Here is a 17124-nt window from a genome sequence, read left to right on the forward strand (position 1 = left end):
GATATTCATCATAATATCAATGATTTGAAATAGACATGTTGTGCCGACTTATCAAGCTTAATGTGCAATAAACAAATTATCAATCAATTATTCATCAATAAACATAAATTAAGTGAAGTGAAAAAAGTGTCCAGTTATTAAAGAGTTCATGAGAAGTAAAGAATTAATCAGTTCTTGTATGTATATCACAAATCCACCACCATAGAAACTTCAAATCCACCACCTGTGTAAACACAGAGCACAGAACTCTGTATGTGATTGGACACAGCCAAACAGCTGACTTCAGCCAAAATCATTGGCTGAATTCAGCTGCCAAACTAGTGCTGTGTTCAATCACAGCACGGATCGTCAGGAGGCATGCACATGCATGCCGCAGACCCAGGAGAAAGATCGCAACGTATGGGTATTTCACCCAGCCTGGAGCTCTCGCCCACGCGCAGTACAACTACTGTGGGCGAGCGGCATGCAGTAAAAATGGGTGTAAACCTTGGACATGAAATATAAACAAAGCACATCACTCTATAATGTATAATTGTCTCAGTCCAGAGGACAGAGGGTGAGATTTACTAAAGAAACCAATCATCTTCCAGATTTTATTGTCAAAGCGTAACTGAGCAAGCTGAAGTTAGAAGCTGATTGGCTACCATGCACAGCTGCACCAGATTCTGAGTGCTCCAGTTTTAGTTAAGTCTCCCCCTAAGTGTTATTTTTCTCTACTGCCTCATTCGTCTTCTATCTGCATGAGCCACTTCTGACAAGTTTTCCTGACACCAAGAGAAAAAAGGTGACAGGGGAGGAAGCTCCAGTGCACAGCCTGTGATTGACAGCCTCAGCTCTGTTCATGTGTGCTATGTGAAGGGGGAAGTATCTCTTCCCTCCTATCAGCTCTCACTGAGCTCTCCTCTCTGAGCTATGCAGAGCGTAACTTCAGCTCCCCACCCCCTGCTTTTCAGAGATGAGAGATCCTGTGTAAATACTACACTTTTTACAGATGTAGAGAAGAAAGGCTGCAGATAAACAGGTACAACTATAGGAGGATTTGTTTCATCTCTGTGTATCATCAGTGGCCAGTCACTTCCCTGGGTATATGTAAGGGTTTCTAACCACTTTAATACTGACAGTAATATTTTATACTCTAATGCCAATACTGACATTGGATAACAACCCTTAGACAAATCACATTTCAACAAAATGGCGCCTGTCTGCACACAGACATCAACTCCTTCTTGCATGAATGTAAATAGAATAGGTAAAAGATGGCTTCAGCTCCTGTTCCCCACCTGTAAAGAACTTCTCAGATGCCTTTCTCCCTTTTGGGGCTTAATTATAGAGGCCCCTACGATGACGGCTTGCAAAGACACAGCCATTCAGTTAAAATTGGACTTAGGCTCTTAAACCCTCGGCTATATACTGCATGTCAACTAAGTATGCATGAAACGTTGTAAGACATCTCTAATGGTATATCTGCTGAGCGAAGCCCAAGCTTGTATCCAGAACCCATGGAAACAATCTGGAAATTCAGGAAATGGAAGACTAAATGTCCACTCTGCACAACCAGTAGGATAAATTCTGTACTACCTGGCTCCCATGGACAGCCTTCAGTTGCTTCACTCAATTCGTTTCAATTTTGACCCCAACTCCTAATGTTCTGGTGACCTGAAAAATGTACACAATTGGATACAAATTCTGGTAATACTGCCTTATGCACACTCTGACCACCCAGGGGCTTATGCAACCCTAATTGCTGACCACCACCCCCCTTCGCAACCCCCATCACCCCAGCTTCCCCCACCCTTTTAAAAATTTTGTTTTCTTTCTCTGATTTATCTTATCAGGAAGGCTTACTTTCCCTTCCTTCCCCTCATAGGGATCCATACTCTAATTCCTCCTTACCTTCTAAGTAAAAAATTATGGACACTGATGATGTTGGACTTCTGTTTAGGATTCCTTGAACAGTCCCTTACATCTGCCCTTGAAAATGATCATTGTTGTATGGTACGGTTTGAAATTCTGAATTTGGAATAATGTTGGACAATGTATGATTGTTGTGGAAACTTTGTTTATTACATGTAATCCAATGACTCACAGTGTACATTCTCCTGTTGTCCATGTGTACACGAATCAGCCATAACTTCGTAACCACTGACAGAGTAAATGAATAACATTGATTATCTTGTTACAATGGCATCTGAAAGTCAGTGGCAGCAAGTAAACATGTTGGCCCCAAAGCTGATGTGTTGAAAGCAGAAAAAATGGGCATCACAATGTTGTGTATGGGGTCGTGTAGCCACAGATCGGTTAGGATGCCCATGCTGACCCGTGTTCATAAAAGTGCATACATAGGGCACATGAGCATCAGAACTGGACCATAAAGCAATGGAAGAAGGTGGCTTGGTCTGATGAATCACATTTTCCTTTACATCATGAGGATGGCTGGGTAAGTGTGCATCATTTACATGCGTAAGAGAAGGCACCAGGATGCAGTATGGGAGGCAAAGGCAGTGTGATGCTTTGGGCAATGTTCTGCTGGGAAACCTTGGGTCCTGCCATTCATGTGGATGTTACTTTGACATATACCACCTACCTAAATAATTATGTCAACACAAGGAGATGTGCTTGCTGCAGGCCAAAAGCAATAGTCACAGTTAGATGGCCCTAGAGGCAGACTTGACCTCTGCTGATAAAAATGGGGGTTTTGGGATAGAATACAGACATAGACCTTATTGTGAAGCCATCTTTATTTCTAAAGGATAGTCATTGCTGTGACTGTTTCTTCACCTGCAAATCTATGACTGTTTATACAATACTGTGAAATTGTTGCTAACCAAGCATTCAACTGTTCCATGCTAGCTCAAATCCTCATTTGTCAAAACCTAGAGTGCCCACAAGGGCATTTTCTCCACCTCTTGCCTTACTAACCCTACCTCAGTCTTGACAGATACTGTTCATAAAAGCAGTTTCACTGATCACTGTTAATCAATGTGAATAGAAAATGCTTTTTATAATTTTTTTTATCTCATAAACAGTTCAGCTTGATTTCACACATACTGTGCTGAATGCGAAATGTTAGTTCATTTATTGCAAGTAGGCATCAAAACTAGTTCACTTTCTTCTACTTTCCTTTTTTGTGTCTGAACAGGCAGCAGGTGTTTCAGGACAAGTAGTGGCTCCAATAGAGCAGACAGTAATCTGCTCATAGATGGCAGCAGGATCATCAGAGCAGGCAGCAGGATCATCAGAGGAGGCAAAAGGAATATTCGAGCAGGTAGCAGGATCACTGGAGCTGGCAGCAGGACCAATGGAACAGCCAGCACGTTTGTCAGAGCTCTCTGCAGGGTTCCCATCTTTGTTCTTCATTGAAAAGTAGTCAAATGATTCATAAACTGTTGAGATAGCCTGTAAATCCACAGAAGAAAATGTAAAGTTTAATTTTATGGTGTTGACATCACCAGGCCTGGTAAAACTGGAAGCTTGAGTATTTAGGATGGGTAGTGTACATATAGGGGTATATTTACCAAGTATTGAATGTGGCTTTTACCAAACATTCACTGGCTGTGAATCAATCACAGTCATTTAAAACACATGCACTGGGGAGATTCACCTGCAGTGATTGTTTGGTGAATTTAATTTATTTATTATTTGATAAATTAGGGAATGGCTAAGACCCTTTTCAGCTGTTTTTTTGTGAGTCTGTGTCCTGTTGGAGGGATTTCCCATCACTCTCTGTAAGACAGGACAGGAAACCCTCTCTTAAGACAGTTGTCATCAGAAACAGTTTCCTCATTGAAAGAGTTTGACTCACCACCTGTTCTGAAACATCTGAAGCATTTTGGATTTTCTATTACATTTTTGTACTGGAGATAAAGGCCACCCAAGCCAGTAGTGAGGGCAAGTCTCCCTAGTGGGAACACAGCAGTAGAGGTTCTAACATGCTCCACTCTATTCTAAACAAATCCACTTTTGGCTTTACATATACTTTGAAGTAATGAGAGAAGTATAATGGTTTTTGGAACAATTATATTTTAAAGGTAGGAGGAGGGTTAAAATGGTTGCAAGCTTCAGATTTTTTAAAATAATAAACATGTAATATTTACCTGCTCTGTGCAATGGTCTTGCACAGAGCAGCCAGAATCCTCTTCTCTTCTTGGGTTCCCCACTGGTGCTCCAGGCCCCTCCTCCCCGCTGAGTGCCCCCAATGCAAACTGCCTGCTCTGGGGGCACTTGTGTGTTCTCACTCCTGAGCCGCCTCTGTGTGTTTGTGTCCCGCCTTCCGCTCCCTCCTCACTGACTGTGATTGACAGTAGATGGCACCCGCTGCTGTGTCTCTGTCATTGAGGCTGAGGCTGTGATTTTGTGCACATCACTGAATCAGGATTAGGCTCAGGTGAGTATAAGGGGGGGGGGGGAGCTGGGGGGGGGGATCTGCACTGAAGGTTTTGTACCTTCAAGAATAGAAAATATGGAGGCAAAAAGCCTTTAGAACCATGTTAAATCAGATTAACCATAACACCCAAAAGCCCTGAGCCAAGAACTTCTGTTTTGGAGCTGAAAATGAAGAACCAAACTAAGTTCTCCAATAACAAGGTTTTCACCTAATGTATAAAAATGACATGGCTTCCTTCTGGGTATTGTGACATTATCATAGCATAAATGACCTCATTTGGATTATATTAATTCCCCGGAGTCCTTTACCAATTTACTTTAAGGCTCACAGATCAGCAAATTTTCTGGACTGTTGAACACATGGCAGAGCCAGATATGGTAGCTCACCAGAGGGGGAGGGGGGGATCCTAATAGAATTCCATCAGGATTATTAATTAGAATTTTTCTTGGAGTTATCAGACTTCAGTATACCAAAGTCTGACGGTTTTTATTGTACTTTGTACTTGAGCTTTGCCCTTTGTGCTGCCTTAATGCAAAAGCTTCATTTATGCAGATACTGTATGTACATATAGCTAACCACATTTTATAAAAAAGGGTTGTGATTTCAATGAGAACACAGACTGTTTCACTATTTATTATTTTTAGCAGAAGGGGACTTATATTTCAGTTCTCTGTTTCTCAACATCTCTATATATGTAACATACTGTCTATTACATAAGCAGGATGGTGTAGAGCACTAGTCTCCAAACTTTCTAAGCAAAGGGCCAGTTTACTGTCCTTCAGGCTTGAGGTGACCAGTGGAGTAGAAAATGTCCTGACATCAGTAGGAATAAACAATGTCCCATCATTGATTTTAATTAGAGGAATACGGCCCCATTGTTGATATCAGTGTGAAGAATAGTGCCATCAATGGTGTAAGTGGTAGTAACGGTGCTCCATCATTGGTGTCAGTCGGTGAAATAGCACCCCAAGGTCCAGATAAAGACAAGCAAAGGGCCACTTCCAGCCCCCAGGTTGTAGTTTGAGGAGAACGGGTGTAGAGTCTTGCATCAGTTTGAATATCTGAAATATTTTTCAGGTGAATGGATTTATTATTGTAAGGTTTATTGGTCAGGATTACAACTAGTTGAGTGTTGGGTGTCCACTACCAAACAGGTGTCTGTGATCAAGGACAACTGTGAGTTTACGGTTTGCTCACTGCTCTGACTCAGTGTATGGTGTGTACTGGTTATGCTGCATACCTATTTAATAGCCAAGGGTGGAACTGAGGCACTAATGGAGCTCCCTAACTGGAGGCTGTCTTTGTTCACTGACAATAGATCAAGACCATCAGTACTATTAGAGATGAGCGAATCGAACATGACGAAGTGGAATTCGTTCCGAAGATTTGGAAAAATTCTATTCGCGACGAATCCGAAGATTAGCAAACTTCAGATGCACGAATCGAATTTTCCCAAAAATGGCGGCGACATGTGTGGCGACGGAGAAAATGGACAGAGAAGATGGGGCGGGGATCTCTAGGAAGGCGCGCAGACAAGGCGCGCTGACCCATAATGCATTCATGACATGTGATCGCATTAGCCAATCAGCAGCCAGCCAGCACTGTGTAATGGTGGAGCTATAAATCGCGGCCATCTTAGAATTCTCCATTAGCCTCCGGTCATTCAAGAGAGACAGACCTGTGTGTATTAAGGGACAGAGTTAGGGCCACAGAGACTTTAGGGCCACAGAATCGTTACTCAGGGACACAGAATCGTTACTCAGGGACACAGAATCGTTACTCAGGGACACAGAATCGTTACTCAGGGGCACAGAATCGTTACTTAGGGCCACAGCTATCAAAGAATCGAAAATTTAAAGTGACATACACCCTTTTTTTTTTTGGTGGCTGTCGTGCACAGTTGGTGCTGCAGTTTGCCGATTGTGCAAAATAAACTGACTTTCTGCTTCACAACCACTATTGTACGTTCAAAGAGTTAAATCCATTTACACGCCGGCTGGCGGTAATATTTTTTGGGTGATTAGTGCATTCCAGTGACACAAACGTACAGTTTCCAGCCAACGGCAAGCTGCAATTGACCGATTGTGTACAATAAACTGACTTTCTGCTTCACAACCACTATTGTACGTTCAAAGAGTTAGATCCATTTACACGCCGGGTGGCGGTAATATTTTTTGGGTGATTAGTGCATTCCAGTGACATAAACGTACAGTTTCCAGCCAACGGCAAGCTGCAATTGACCGATTGTGCTAAATAAACTGACTTTCTGCTTCACAACCACTATTGTACATTCAAAGAGTTAAATCCATTTACACGCCGGCTGGCGATAATATTTTTTGGGTGATTAGTGCATTCCAGTGACAGAAACGTACAGTTTCCAGCCAACGGCAAGCTGCAATTGACCGATTGTGTACAATAAACTGACTTTCTGCTTCACAACCACTATTGTACATTCAAAGAGTTAGATCCATTTACACGCCGGGTGGCGGTAATATTTTTTGGGTGATTAGTGCATTCCAGTGACATAAACGTACAGTTTCCAGCCAACGGCAAGCTGCAATTGAACGATTGTGCTAAATAAACTGACTTTCTGCTTCACAACCACTATTGTACGTTCAAAGAGTTAAATCCATATACACACCGGGTGGCGGTAATATTTTTTGGGTGATTAGTGCATTCCAGTGACATAAACGTACAGTTTCCAGCCAACGGCAAGCTGCAATTGACCGATTGTGCTAAATAAACTGACTTTCTGCTTCACAACCACTATTGTACGTTCAAAGAGTTAGATCCATTTACACGCCGGGTGGCGGTAATATTTTTTGGGTGATTAGTGCATTCCAGTGACATAAACGTACAGTTTCCAGCCAATGGCAAGCTGCAATTGACCGATTGTGCTAAATAAACTGACTTTCTGCTTCACAACCACTATTGTACGTTCAAAGAGTTAAATCCATTTACACGCCGGCTGGCGGTAATATTTTTTGGGTGATTAGTGCATTCCAGTGACAGAAACGTACAGTTTCCAGCCAACGCCTCCTCTTGCTGCTGCCAGGTCCAGAGTGTGTCATGGGTCCCTGTACGGCCTCCCATTGCTGCTGACTTCATCGCCAGACTCTGCCATGTGCCACTTTCAGGTCTCCTTACACTGTTGGTGGGTTCCATTTTGTGATAGGGTGCTGTATGGCCTTCCATTGCTGCTGCCTCCACCGCCACCCTGCGCCATGTGCCTCTGTCGTCTGCTCACGCTGCTGACGGCTTCCGCTTTTTAACCGAGGCCTGTGTTTGGCTTCCGAATACTGCTGCATCCACCGCCACCCTGCGCCATGTGTCTCTGTCGTCTGCTCACGCTGCTGCCAGGTCCATACTGATTCATGGCCCCCTGTACCGGCTCCTCATGAACGTGGTTCAGCGGGTTTGCATCACTTAACGGCAAATCGTTGACAAACGCTGGGACGTTCAGTGTTGTGCGCATTAAGCCAGACACCAAAGGGCAGCACAGACCTGTTATTACTCGCTCAAGCATGGCTGAACAAAACCAGTCTCTACCACAAATTGGACCCAGACCTGCCCAGGGTCTCGTAAGTAGATTGCACGGAGGAGTAGAGTTCGTTATTGGAATTAACTGTGAGGGACTTTTAAACCTAGGCCTGTGTATGGCCTTCAATTGAAGCTGCTTCTGCTCCGCCACTCTGCCATTGGACTCTTGATAGTCGTCTCCCCACGCTGCTGCTGGGGGGACTTTTTAACATAGGCCTCTGTATGGCCTTCAATTTTAGCTGCTTACGCTCCGCCACTCTGCCATGGGCCCCTGTACCGCCTCCTCATGCTGCTGCCAGGCCCGTAATCTGCCATGGGCCCCCGTACCGACTCCTCATGTTGCTGCCAGGCCCGTAATCTGTCATGGGCCCCTGTACCGCCTCCTCATGCTGCTGCCAGGTCCAGAGTGTGTCATGGGTCCCTGTACGGCCTCCCATTGCTGCTGTCTCCATCGCCACACTCTGCCATGTGCCACTTTCAGGTCTCCTCACACTGCTGGTGGGTTCCATTTTGTGATAGGGTGCTGTATGGCCTCCCATTGCTGCTGCCTCCACCGCCACACTGTGGCTCCACACTCTGGTTTTGGCCCCGTGACTGCCCAAATGAGTGAAGTGTGCGGTGATTCTAAGATCGACGGCACTCATCTGCATGTCATACTGACTGACAGTATTATTTCTCTTCCCCAGCAGACTCCAAGGGCATTTAAATTAAAGGTACAGTGTTCTGCACTAATATAAAGGCTCTCTGAAGCCTAGAAACACCCTTTTTATAAGTTAAATTCGCAGCGAATATATTCGGCTCGAAGCAAATTTATTCGGCGAATTCGGCGAATCAGCCGAACCGAATTTTTGAATAATTCGCTCATCTCTAAGTACTATCAATTGAAAACAACCACTAGTGCAATCTAGTTAGCTGAGTAATATGCTCCCTGGTTGTGGGGGTGAGACAAAGAGCTTAAAGGAAACATACCGAGAATTATGTCGGCTGCCATTTTTTTTTCTCATTTTGAAATGATAGGTGCCTTGCTGTCTCTGGCTTTAATTCTGTTCTTTCTGATTCACTCAGCAGATACAGCTGAAGTGAATGAAGTCAGAGCCACATCTCTATACTTGCTCAATGTCATTCATTTTAAAAATATTTAGCATAGCAACCAGGAAACTAGCATTTCATAAAGCAGAAGCATTCTGCATACCTACTCAGTAAGGGGTCCTTAATAATATTGTCTAGGGCTGGATATTGCTGGTGCATACTTGTTTAAAGTGGAAATGAACTGTATCTGAGCACCACAAACCTTAAATGCTATTTAAATCATTTTAATATTCAAAGCAAACTCACCATTCCATCCATTGTCTCCATGGTTTATTTTGTTGAGAAATCACTTTGAAAAACATACTCCTAGCATTTTTAGCCATGACCATCTTGAGTAATTGCCGGTTCACACCGGAATCACACAAGAACGTGTTGTGCTTTCCTGTGCAATTCAGGGCAATGCAATTTTCATCCCATTCATTTGAATGAGCTGAAATCACATTGGAGCCTACCAAAAGTTGGTGCATGCACTACTTTTTAAAACACACTTCCATCGGATCGCATAGCACTGTGGTAAAATGTGATTCTGTGCAGGCAAATTAATTGATTTTGTGATCTGCGTTTGGAGTATTGTTAGGATTACAATGACATCCACAGCAGATTTCACACCCAGTGTGTTTTGAACGTGCTGCGGTAAACTCGCAAGGAACGTAAATTTCCTTCACCGGGTTCTTGTGTGAATGAGCCTAAGAGCAGATGATTCACGTAGCATTTACTTCCTGGAATCCATCTGCCTAGCTGAGAAAGTCCCTCCTCCCTTTCCCCAGAGGAAAAAAAAACAAATGCCCATGAAGGAAACCAAGAAGCAAGATAAAATGTAAAATAAAAGATTAAAAAAATACATACATAATTTGCAATCTATTTACTATTATTATATATTTGCTAGCAGCATAAGGATTAAAAAAATGTAATGTTGATTGAGAGAGTTTAGTTGCGCTTTATTACTGTGTTACTATATGGATGGAGCTGGCACCTGAGCTGGAGTACACAATGCAAGCATTAAGGTGGGACCTGCATGATGTTCTGTTCCATTATGATGGTCTGGATGGAGATTTATTTACTGTGGTAGATTGTTTTGAGTGAGATTGATTTACTGAGACGAGAGGTTATCACACTATATTTTGTTGACACAGCTCTGTGATTAGATGACAATTCCTGTATTCACTGCCTAGATTATATTCTGCAATACGTTTTACAATTACTTGCATGATGTACTTGTTGGCAAAGGCAGTTGGCAGCAAAAAGCAGAAACTTTATACATAAGTCAGTTAAGGTTTTCATTTCAGATTTTTTTTTTTCAGTTGCATTAACCCCCTACTATTACTGAGCCAGGGCACAACAGAAAAGACACTGAAGCAATTACCCATGTCACAGAATTGCTAGAAGAGGGGCTCTGGTCAGCATCATTGTTGTCCTCATACAGGTGATGAAGTTCCACAGATTCTTGTTCAGTTTTTTGTAAGATTCTTCTCTCTTGGAAAATATAACAAAAAAACATGTGAAACACATATCCATTATTAGAATACCCCAAAAAATACAACTAAAATGCAACTATTTCAAGAAAAAAATTAAGTCATTTTGTCAGAGATGAAAGGTATACTAAATAGCCTCAAATGCTTTTTTTTACATCATGATATCAGAAGAGGTGGGTTGCATATGTTGAATTAAAATTTTATACCACTCCCATGTATAATGACCAAGTTTTTATACTGTTTAATTGCAGTATAAAGGCAAATGGAATGTGAAGTTGAGCTGAGAAAGTACCACACTACTGCAGGTTCTTTTTAATTGTGTCACCATTAAATTAAAATGTAAAATTAAAATTTGTATCACCATTAAAATCACTGCATAAATTACACAAAAAAATGTTTAAACCGATGTTCAAAAAGTTTCCACTTTGTTTACTATTGACTAGTTAGTTACAATAGTTAAATGGTATTTATGTTGTAAATAGCTTTGGGGTTCATTTACTAAAGATTTTTTGGCTGTTTAATTAGTTTTTGTAGTTTTAGGGAATATTTTTAAAATCTGCTGACTTCAATCATCTAATCATGTGCAAGCAAAAGTTCATTTATAAAAAAAGTCCTTGCACATGATTGGACATTTAAGGTAAACACATCCTTTCTAAATTCACTAAGCTAAGTGAAAATTTACTTTGCAAAATCAAAATACTCTACTGCTTTAGTAAATCAACCTCAGTATATTCTTATCCTTAGAACATAACTAAAGCAAAACTTTTTTTAGATTTGTAAGAGGGGGGGGGGGGGGTCGAAGAACACCACAGTAATAGAGGGGAAATTTTCCAATGGAGATACTTGTTCCTATCCAAAAGGTGATTTCCTGAACATTGGAATTATATCCTGTTAATTCCTGTTGAGTGTCCAGGACAGGAAGCTAAGGGAAATCTCCCTAATGAGACAAAGATGGCAAAAAAACTGACAGTGGTTTTGACCCTTGCTTACTCTATCCAAAATTAAAAAAAAAACAACCAGAAGCATTAACTTTCTGTAGACACCTGTAATGTCGTACCACAGTCTCCAGGACAACTGAGTGGCTTAAATCCTGAGAGATTGTGCTATAGTACGGGATGCATTTTCACAGGATTTGGAGGTAAAAACATTCCTCTGTGTCCTTTTTGCCAGGTATATAACCAGAAATGCTGCTTTACAAAGACTTTTTACAGCTTGCCTGACTTTTTGGAACACCCCACTCAACTGGGAGACTTGTAGGGTACCCCAATGCAATAGCTAATCTGTTGATAGTGAGGTAAGCCAAAAGTAATTTAAAAAATACTTCATTTTGACCCAGATGGAGGTAGTCCCCTACTGTTTAGGATTTGGGGGTTGCAGCAGGAAGATGGGCAATGATCTTTCATAGTCTTCCGCTTTTTCTTGCCCTATTCTTCACTCCCTCAAGTCTCTCTCTCCTTTTCATGTTCTCCCTTCATTCCTTCTTCCCCCCCTACTCCCCCATGTTTTTTCCCTCTCTCTTTCCCCATTTGGTTTTCCTCTCAAATGTTGTCTTCTTGTAATCTTGTATCTGTTCTTCCATCTCCTTTCTGCATTTTCTCTAGGAAGATTGATTCTATTTGCTTTAGGTTCTCTTGGCTGCTTGTTCTATTCATGACTTACTTTAGTCCTCTCAGAGGAACCTAAAAGATTTGTGAACACCATGATGTTTTTTGTCTCATATGCTATAACAATTACCTTTCCTGAGGATTTTCGATGTTTTTCTTTCTTGACTTTCTGTCGCTATTGACTCTTATCCTAGTTTGCAAAGGCCTGATCTGTACCATGACCACTTTTCTGAAAATGTATATAACTTGATTCTTTCTCTCTACTGAACCACTCAAAATAAACCATTTATGAAAAAAAAATGTTCTACTAAATCTCCTAATAGTTCTACATAGTGAAGATTAATTTCCCCCTTTTTAATCTCAGTTTGACATGCCTGCTTTATCATAAGCTCGAGAAATCATACGCTAAATGCTCATGAAAACTGTGCATGTTCCCTGTATTTTACATGTCAAATTTAGAATATTAAAAAGAAGCGATATACTTACTTGGTCTTTTCTTTCTTTTCCAAATAAGGTATCCAGCAATTATCGCAAAAACAAATACACAAATGATGGCCAGCAAACCACTTATTAGGAGTGGAGAACCCAAATGATTATCTGTAAAAATATTAATACAGCATTATTTATTATTATTCCTACTTATTATAGTTTATTGTTGACATTACGCGTGTAAGCATCGCAAAGCTATCCTGGAAATCCAATAGCTGAGTGAAATATAAATACAGTACATCGGTTATACCAACATCTGGTATCTTATACCCTCTTCTAGAGACTTTATATATACTTTCTGACAATAGTTTGTATCTCAACTTCACACTACCAGCAAAGTTGTGACACAACTGTTAGCCTCTTGGTGGCTACCCCTCTTAGTCATGTACAGTTGTGGCCAAAATTATTCAACCCCCAATGCTGTAAAGGGGTTTAGGGACTATAGTGTACATTTGGAATTGTATTCAGAATCAAATCCTACAAGGACGTTGTAACTACCCAAATGCAACTAAAATGACATCAATTGTTTATGTAATACAGTAGTAAATGGTTCTTATGTGGTTTCTTCATTGCCACAATTATTCAACCCCTTAAAGACTACCACTCTGAAGAACAGAGGTTCATACAGGTGCTTTCCATCAGGTATTGAAAACACCTGTGGATGTCACCGAGCAGCAATCAAGCATAATAAGCACCAATTAGGCAGCTTTAAAATGACTGTGATACTCAGCTCCTTCTAGACATTTACTGGTGTGGTTACAAACATGGTGAAGGCAAGAGAATGGTCCAGGAAGACAAGAGAAGAGGTGATTTCTCTTCACAGGAAGGGCAATGGCTATAAGAAGATTGCAAAGATGTTAAACATACCAAGAGACACCTTAGGAAGCATCATTCGCAAATTCAAGGCAAAGGGCACTGTTGAAACGCTACCTGGTCGTGGCAGAAAGAAGATGCTGACTTCGACTGCTGTGCGCTACCTGAAGCGTAGAGTGGAGAGAAGTCCCCGTGTGACTGCTGAGGAACTGAGAAAAGATTTGTCAGATGTGGGTACAGAAGTTTCAGCCCAGACAATAAGACGCACACTGCGTAATGAAGGCCTCCGTGCCAGAACTCCCAGGCGTACCCCCTTGCTGTCTCCAAAGAATAAGAAGAGTCGACTGCAGTATGCCAAAAGCCATGTGGACAAACCACAAAAGTTGTGGGATAGTGTTCTGTGGACTGATGAAACAAAATTAGAACTGTTTGGGCCCATGGATCAACGCTATGTTTGGAGGAGGAAGAACAAGGCCTTTGATGAAAAGAACACCTTGCCTACTGTGAAGCATGGTGGAGGGTCAATCATGCTTTGGGGCTGTTTTGCTTCTGCAGGTACAGGGAAGCTTCAGCGTGTGCAAGGTACCATGAATTCTCTTCAGTACCAGGAGATATTGGATGGAAACGTGATGCAGTCCGTCACACACCTGAGGCTTGGGAGACGTTGGACCTTTCAACAGGACAATGATCCCAAGCATACCTCCAAGTCCACTAGAGCATGGTTGCAGAGGAAAGGCTGGAACATTTTGGAGTGGCCATCGCAGTCACCAGACTTAAATCCGATTGAGAACCTCTGGTGGGACTTAAAGAAAGCAGTTGCAGTGCGCAAGCCTAAGAATGTGACTGAACTGGAGGCCTTTGCCCATGAAGAATGGGCGAAGATACCCGTAGATCGCTGCAAGACACTTGTGTCAAGCTATGCTTCACGTTTAAAAGCTGTTATAACTGTAAAAGGATGCTGTACTAAGTACTAAGATTGAATGTCACTTGGGGGTTGAATAAAACTGATAATGCTGTGAGCACAGAAAAGACATTTGTGGTTATTTCATTATAACTGTTATGTTATATTTGTCTGACCTACAAGTGCCTCTTTAATGTAAATGTAAGCAAGATGACTGAATGATCAAAAGCAATGTCAAACTGGCCAAAACACTCAATTTCAGTGGGGGTTGAATAATTTTGGCCACAACTGTATTCTAGTGGAAAATACAGCCATGGTAAAAAATATTGGCACACCTGCATTTCTGTCAGATAATGCACCACTTCGCCAGAAAATAGTTGCAATTACAAATATTGAGACATTCTCATGTTTATTTCTTTTGATTGTATTGGTATGGCATAAAAAAGTAGAGAAACAAAAAGCTAAATCTGACACATTCCACGCAAAGCTCCAAAAATGGAGTGGACAAAGTTATTGGCACCTTCTAAAAAATGTAAGAAATAATTGCATTCCAAGTTTGTGATGCTCCTGCAATTTATAATTAAACTCACCTGTATCAATTAACAGATCGTAATATTGCTGTGTCTACTGTATGCAACATTGTCAAGAGGTTTACAGCCCATGGCACTGTACACTAATCTCTCTGGACGTGGATGAAAGAGAAAAAGATGGTCAAAGATTGCAACGAATTGTTCGAAGGGTGGATAAAGAACCTTGATCAACTTCCAGACAAATTCATGCTGACCTTCAGGCACAGGGTACAACTGTGTCCGCTGGCACTATACATCGCTATTTGAATAAAAAGGTATGCTATGGTAGGAGACCCAGGAGGACCCACTGCTGACACAGAAACATAAAAAGCCAGATTGGAGTTAGCCAAAACTTACCTGAGAAAGAATGTGCTGTGGACAGAAAAAACAAACAGATAAAACAAATGTACAGCTTTTTGGTAAAGTCCATTATTCTACTGTTTTCAGAAAAAGAAATGAGGCCTTTAAAGAAAAGAATACAGTCAAACAAGGTGAAGATTCACTGATGTTTTGGGTTTGCTTTGCTGCTTCAGGCACTGGATATCTTGACAGTGTACATGGCATTATGAAATCTGAATACTACCAATGAATTCTGAGGTGCAATATAGGGCCCAGTGTCAGAAAGTTGGCTCTCCATCAGAATTCATGGGTTTTACAGCAGGACAATGACCCAAAACACACATCAAAAATCACAGAGAAATGGTTTCAGACAAAGCGCTGGAGAGTACTGAACTGCCCAGCAAAGAGTCCAGATCTCAATTCCATAGAGCGCCTGTGGAGAGATCTCAAAACAGCAGTTGGGAAAAGGAACCTTTCCAATCTGAGAGACCTGGAGCAGTTGGCGGAAGGACAGTGATCCAAAATTCCAGTAGAGAGGTGTAAGAAACTCATTGATGGTTACAGGAAGCGATTGAGTTCAGTTATCTTTATCAAGGGGTCTGCTACCAATTATGAAATTGAGAGTGATAATAATTTTGTCCAGTCCGTCTTTGGAATTTTGCGTGGAATGTGTCAGATTTGGCTTTTTGTTTCTCCATTTTTTGTGTCATACCAATACAAACAAAAGAAATAAGATTGAGAATGCATAAACATTTGTAATTGCAACAATTTTCTGGGCAATGTGGTGCATTATCCGACAGAAATGCAGGGGTGGCAATATTTCTGGCCATGACTGTACATAGAGAGAGTAACACCATTACACTTTGTAATAGATGCTGCGTTTTGGCAAGCCTGAAAATTCTGGTGGATGTATCTAAACCCTGACATTTTCAATTATTATAAGATGCTAGCTTCTAACATAAAGCCTAACTCCAGGTTCCAACTTGGCCCAAACAGACAATTTAAAGTGAAATAAAACCTGGTATTGGGCTTTAAGAGGAACTTTACTCCGTCTTCTTTTTTTAACCCCTCCTTACCTGCTATACTGGGTTGTTTTCAGGGGCGGACTGACAACTCATGGGGCCCCCGGGCAATAGGGTATCATGGGCCCCCGTGTCCTCACCCACACCCAAAAAAGCCTATGAAAAAGCCAATGAAACGTACCAGGGGCATCTCATAGAGCCCCCTACTGACCCTGGGCCCTCGGGCAGTGCCCGAGTGTTCGAATGGTCAGTCCGCCCCTGGTTGTCTTTGATACATGTGTTTACCTGCCCCATGAAACTAGCTTTCCTGCTTTCACTGCTCAGGTGCCATAGCCTGGGTCCTATGTATCCATCTTGGTCTTCCTCAGTCATCAGATACCAACTGCTTCTTCCAGGTTCAGACAACGGCCCTGATGAGCTCCACCCACTGTCTGCTGTGTATCCCTGCTTCTGCAGCCTACTGGGACATGTGACAGGGATATCCTAGTAGGTTGAAAAAGCAGGGACACATCATTCTTGCCTAGACAAGAATGGCAGTGGGGGGCAAGGTCAGACATAATATGTAAAAACAGGAGTAAACAAACCAAAAAGTCAACAATGTATATAGCATAGGGGGAGGAAGTGCAGGGAGCTAAAAGTGGATCTCGGGATTGAAGGTCTACTTTAAACTTACCATTGATTTACTATAGGCAAGGGACATTGCTCTTTGCAAGGAAATTTCACTTTGCAAAGAATCATGTCCAAGGAAAAAAATAACAAAAGCATTATTGCTTGGATATGATTGGTTGGTGGAATTAAAAAAAAGCTTTGCCACATTCACTGGGGAAAAATCCCTGCAAAGGGAACAGTCCATTTGTAAATCAACCCCCACGGGATTCTAATTAACACTGTACATGCAACTA

The 17124-nt window shown here is 41.7% G+C and overlaps 1 protein-coding gene across 1 annotated transcript in view; it reads right to left on the reverse strand.

Moving 5' to 3' along the window:
- Nucleotides 1-2042: 2042 nt before the first annotated feature.
- The window catches only part of LOC149450741 (uncharacterized), a 34263-nt gene continuing 19181 nt past the window's right edge, over nt 2043-17124 (reverse strand). Inside the window, exons 3-5 of the mRNA XM_089691597.1 lie at nt 12576-12686; nt 10377-10486; nt 2043-3396 (exon numbers count right to left, since the gene is read on the reverse strand). Of these exons, the coding sequence (XP_089547723.1) occupies nt 3103-3396; nt 10377-10486; nt 12576-12686 (515 nt within the window). The 3' untranslated portion in view covers nt 2043-3102. The remainder of the gene's footprint in view (nt 3397-10376; nt 10487-12575; nt 12687-17124) is intronic.

This window comes from Staurois parvus, unplaced genomic scaffold (assembly GCF_062004578.1).
Source record: "Staurois parvus isolate SC_StPar_1 unplaced genomic scaffold, SC_StPar_1.0 ptg000564l, whole genome shotgun sequence".
NCBI lineage: Eukaryota > Metazoa > Chordata > Amphibia > Anura > Ranidae > Staurois > Staurois parvus.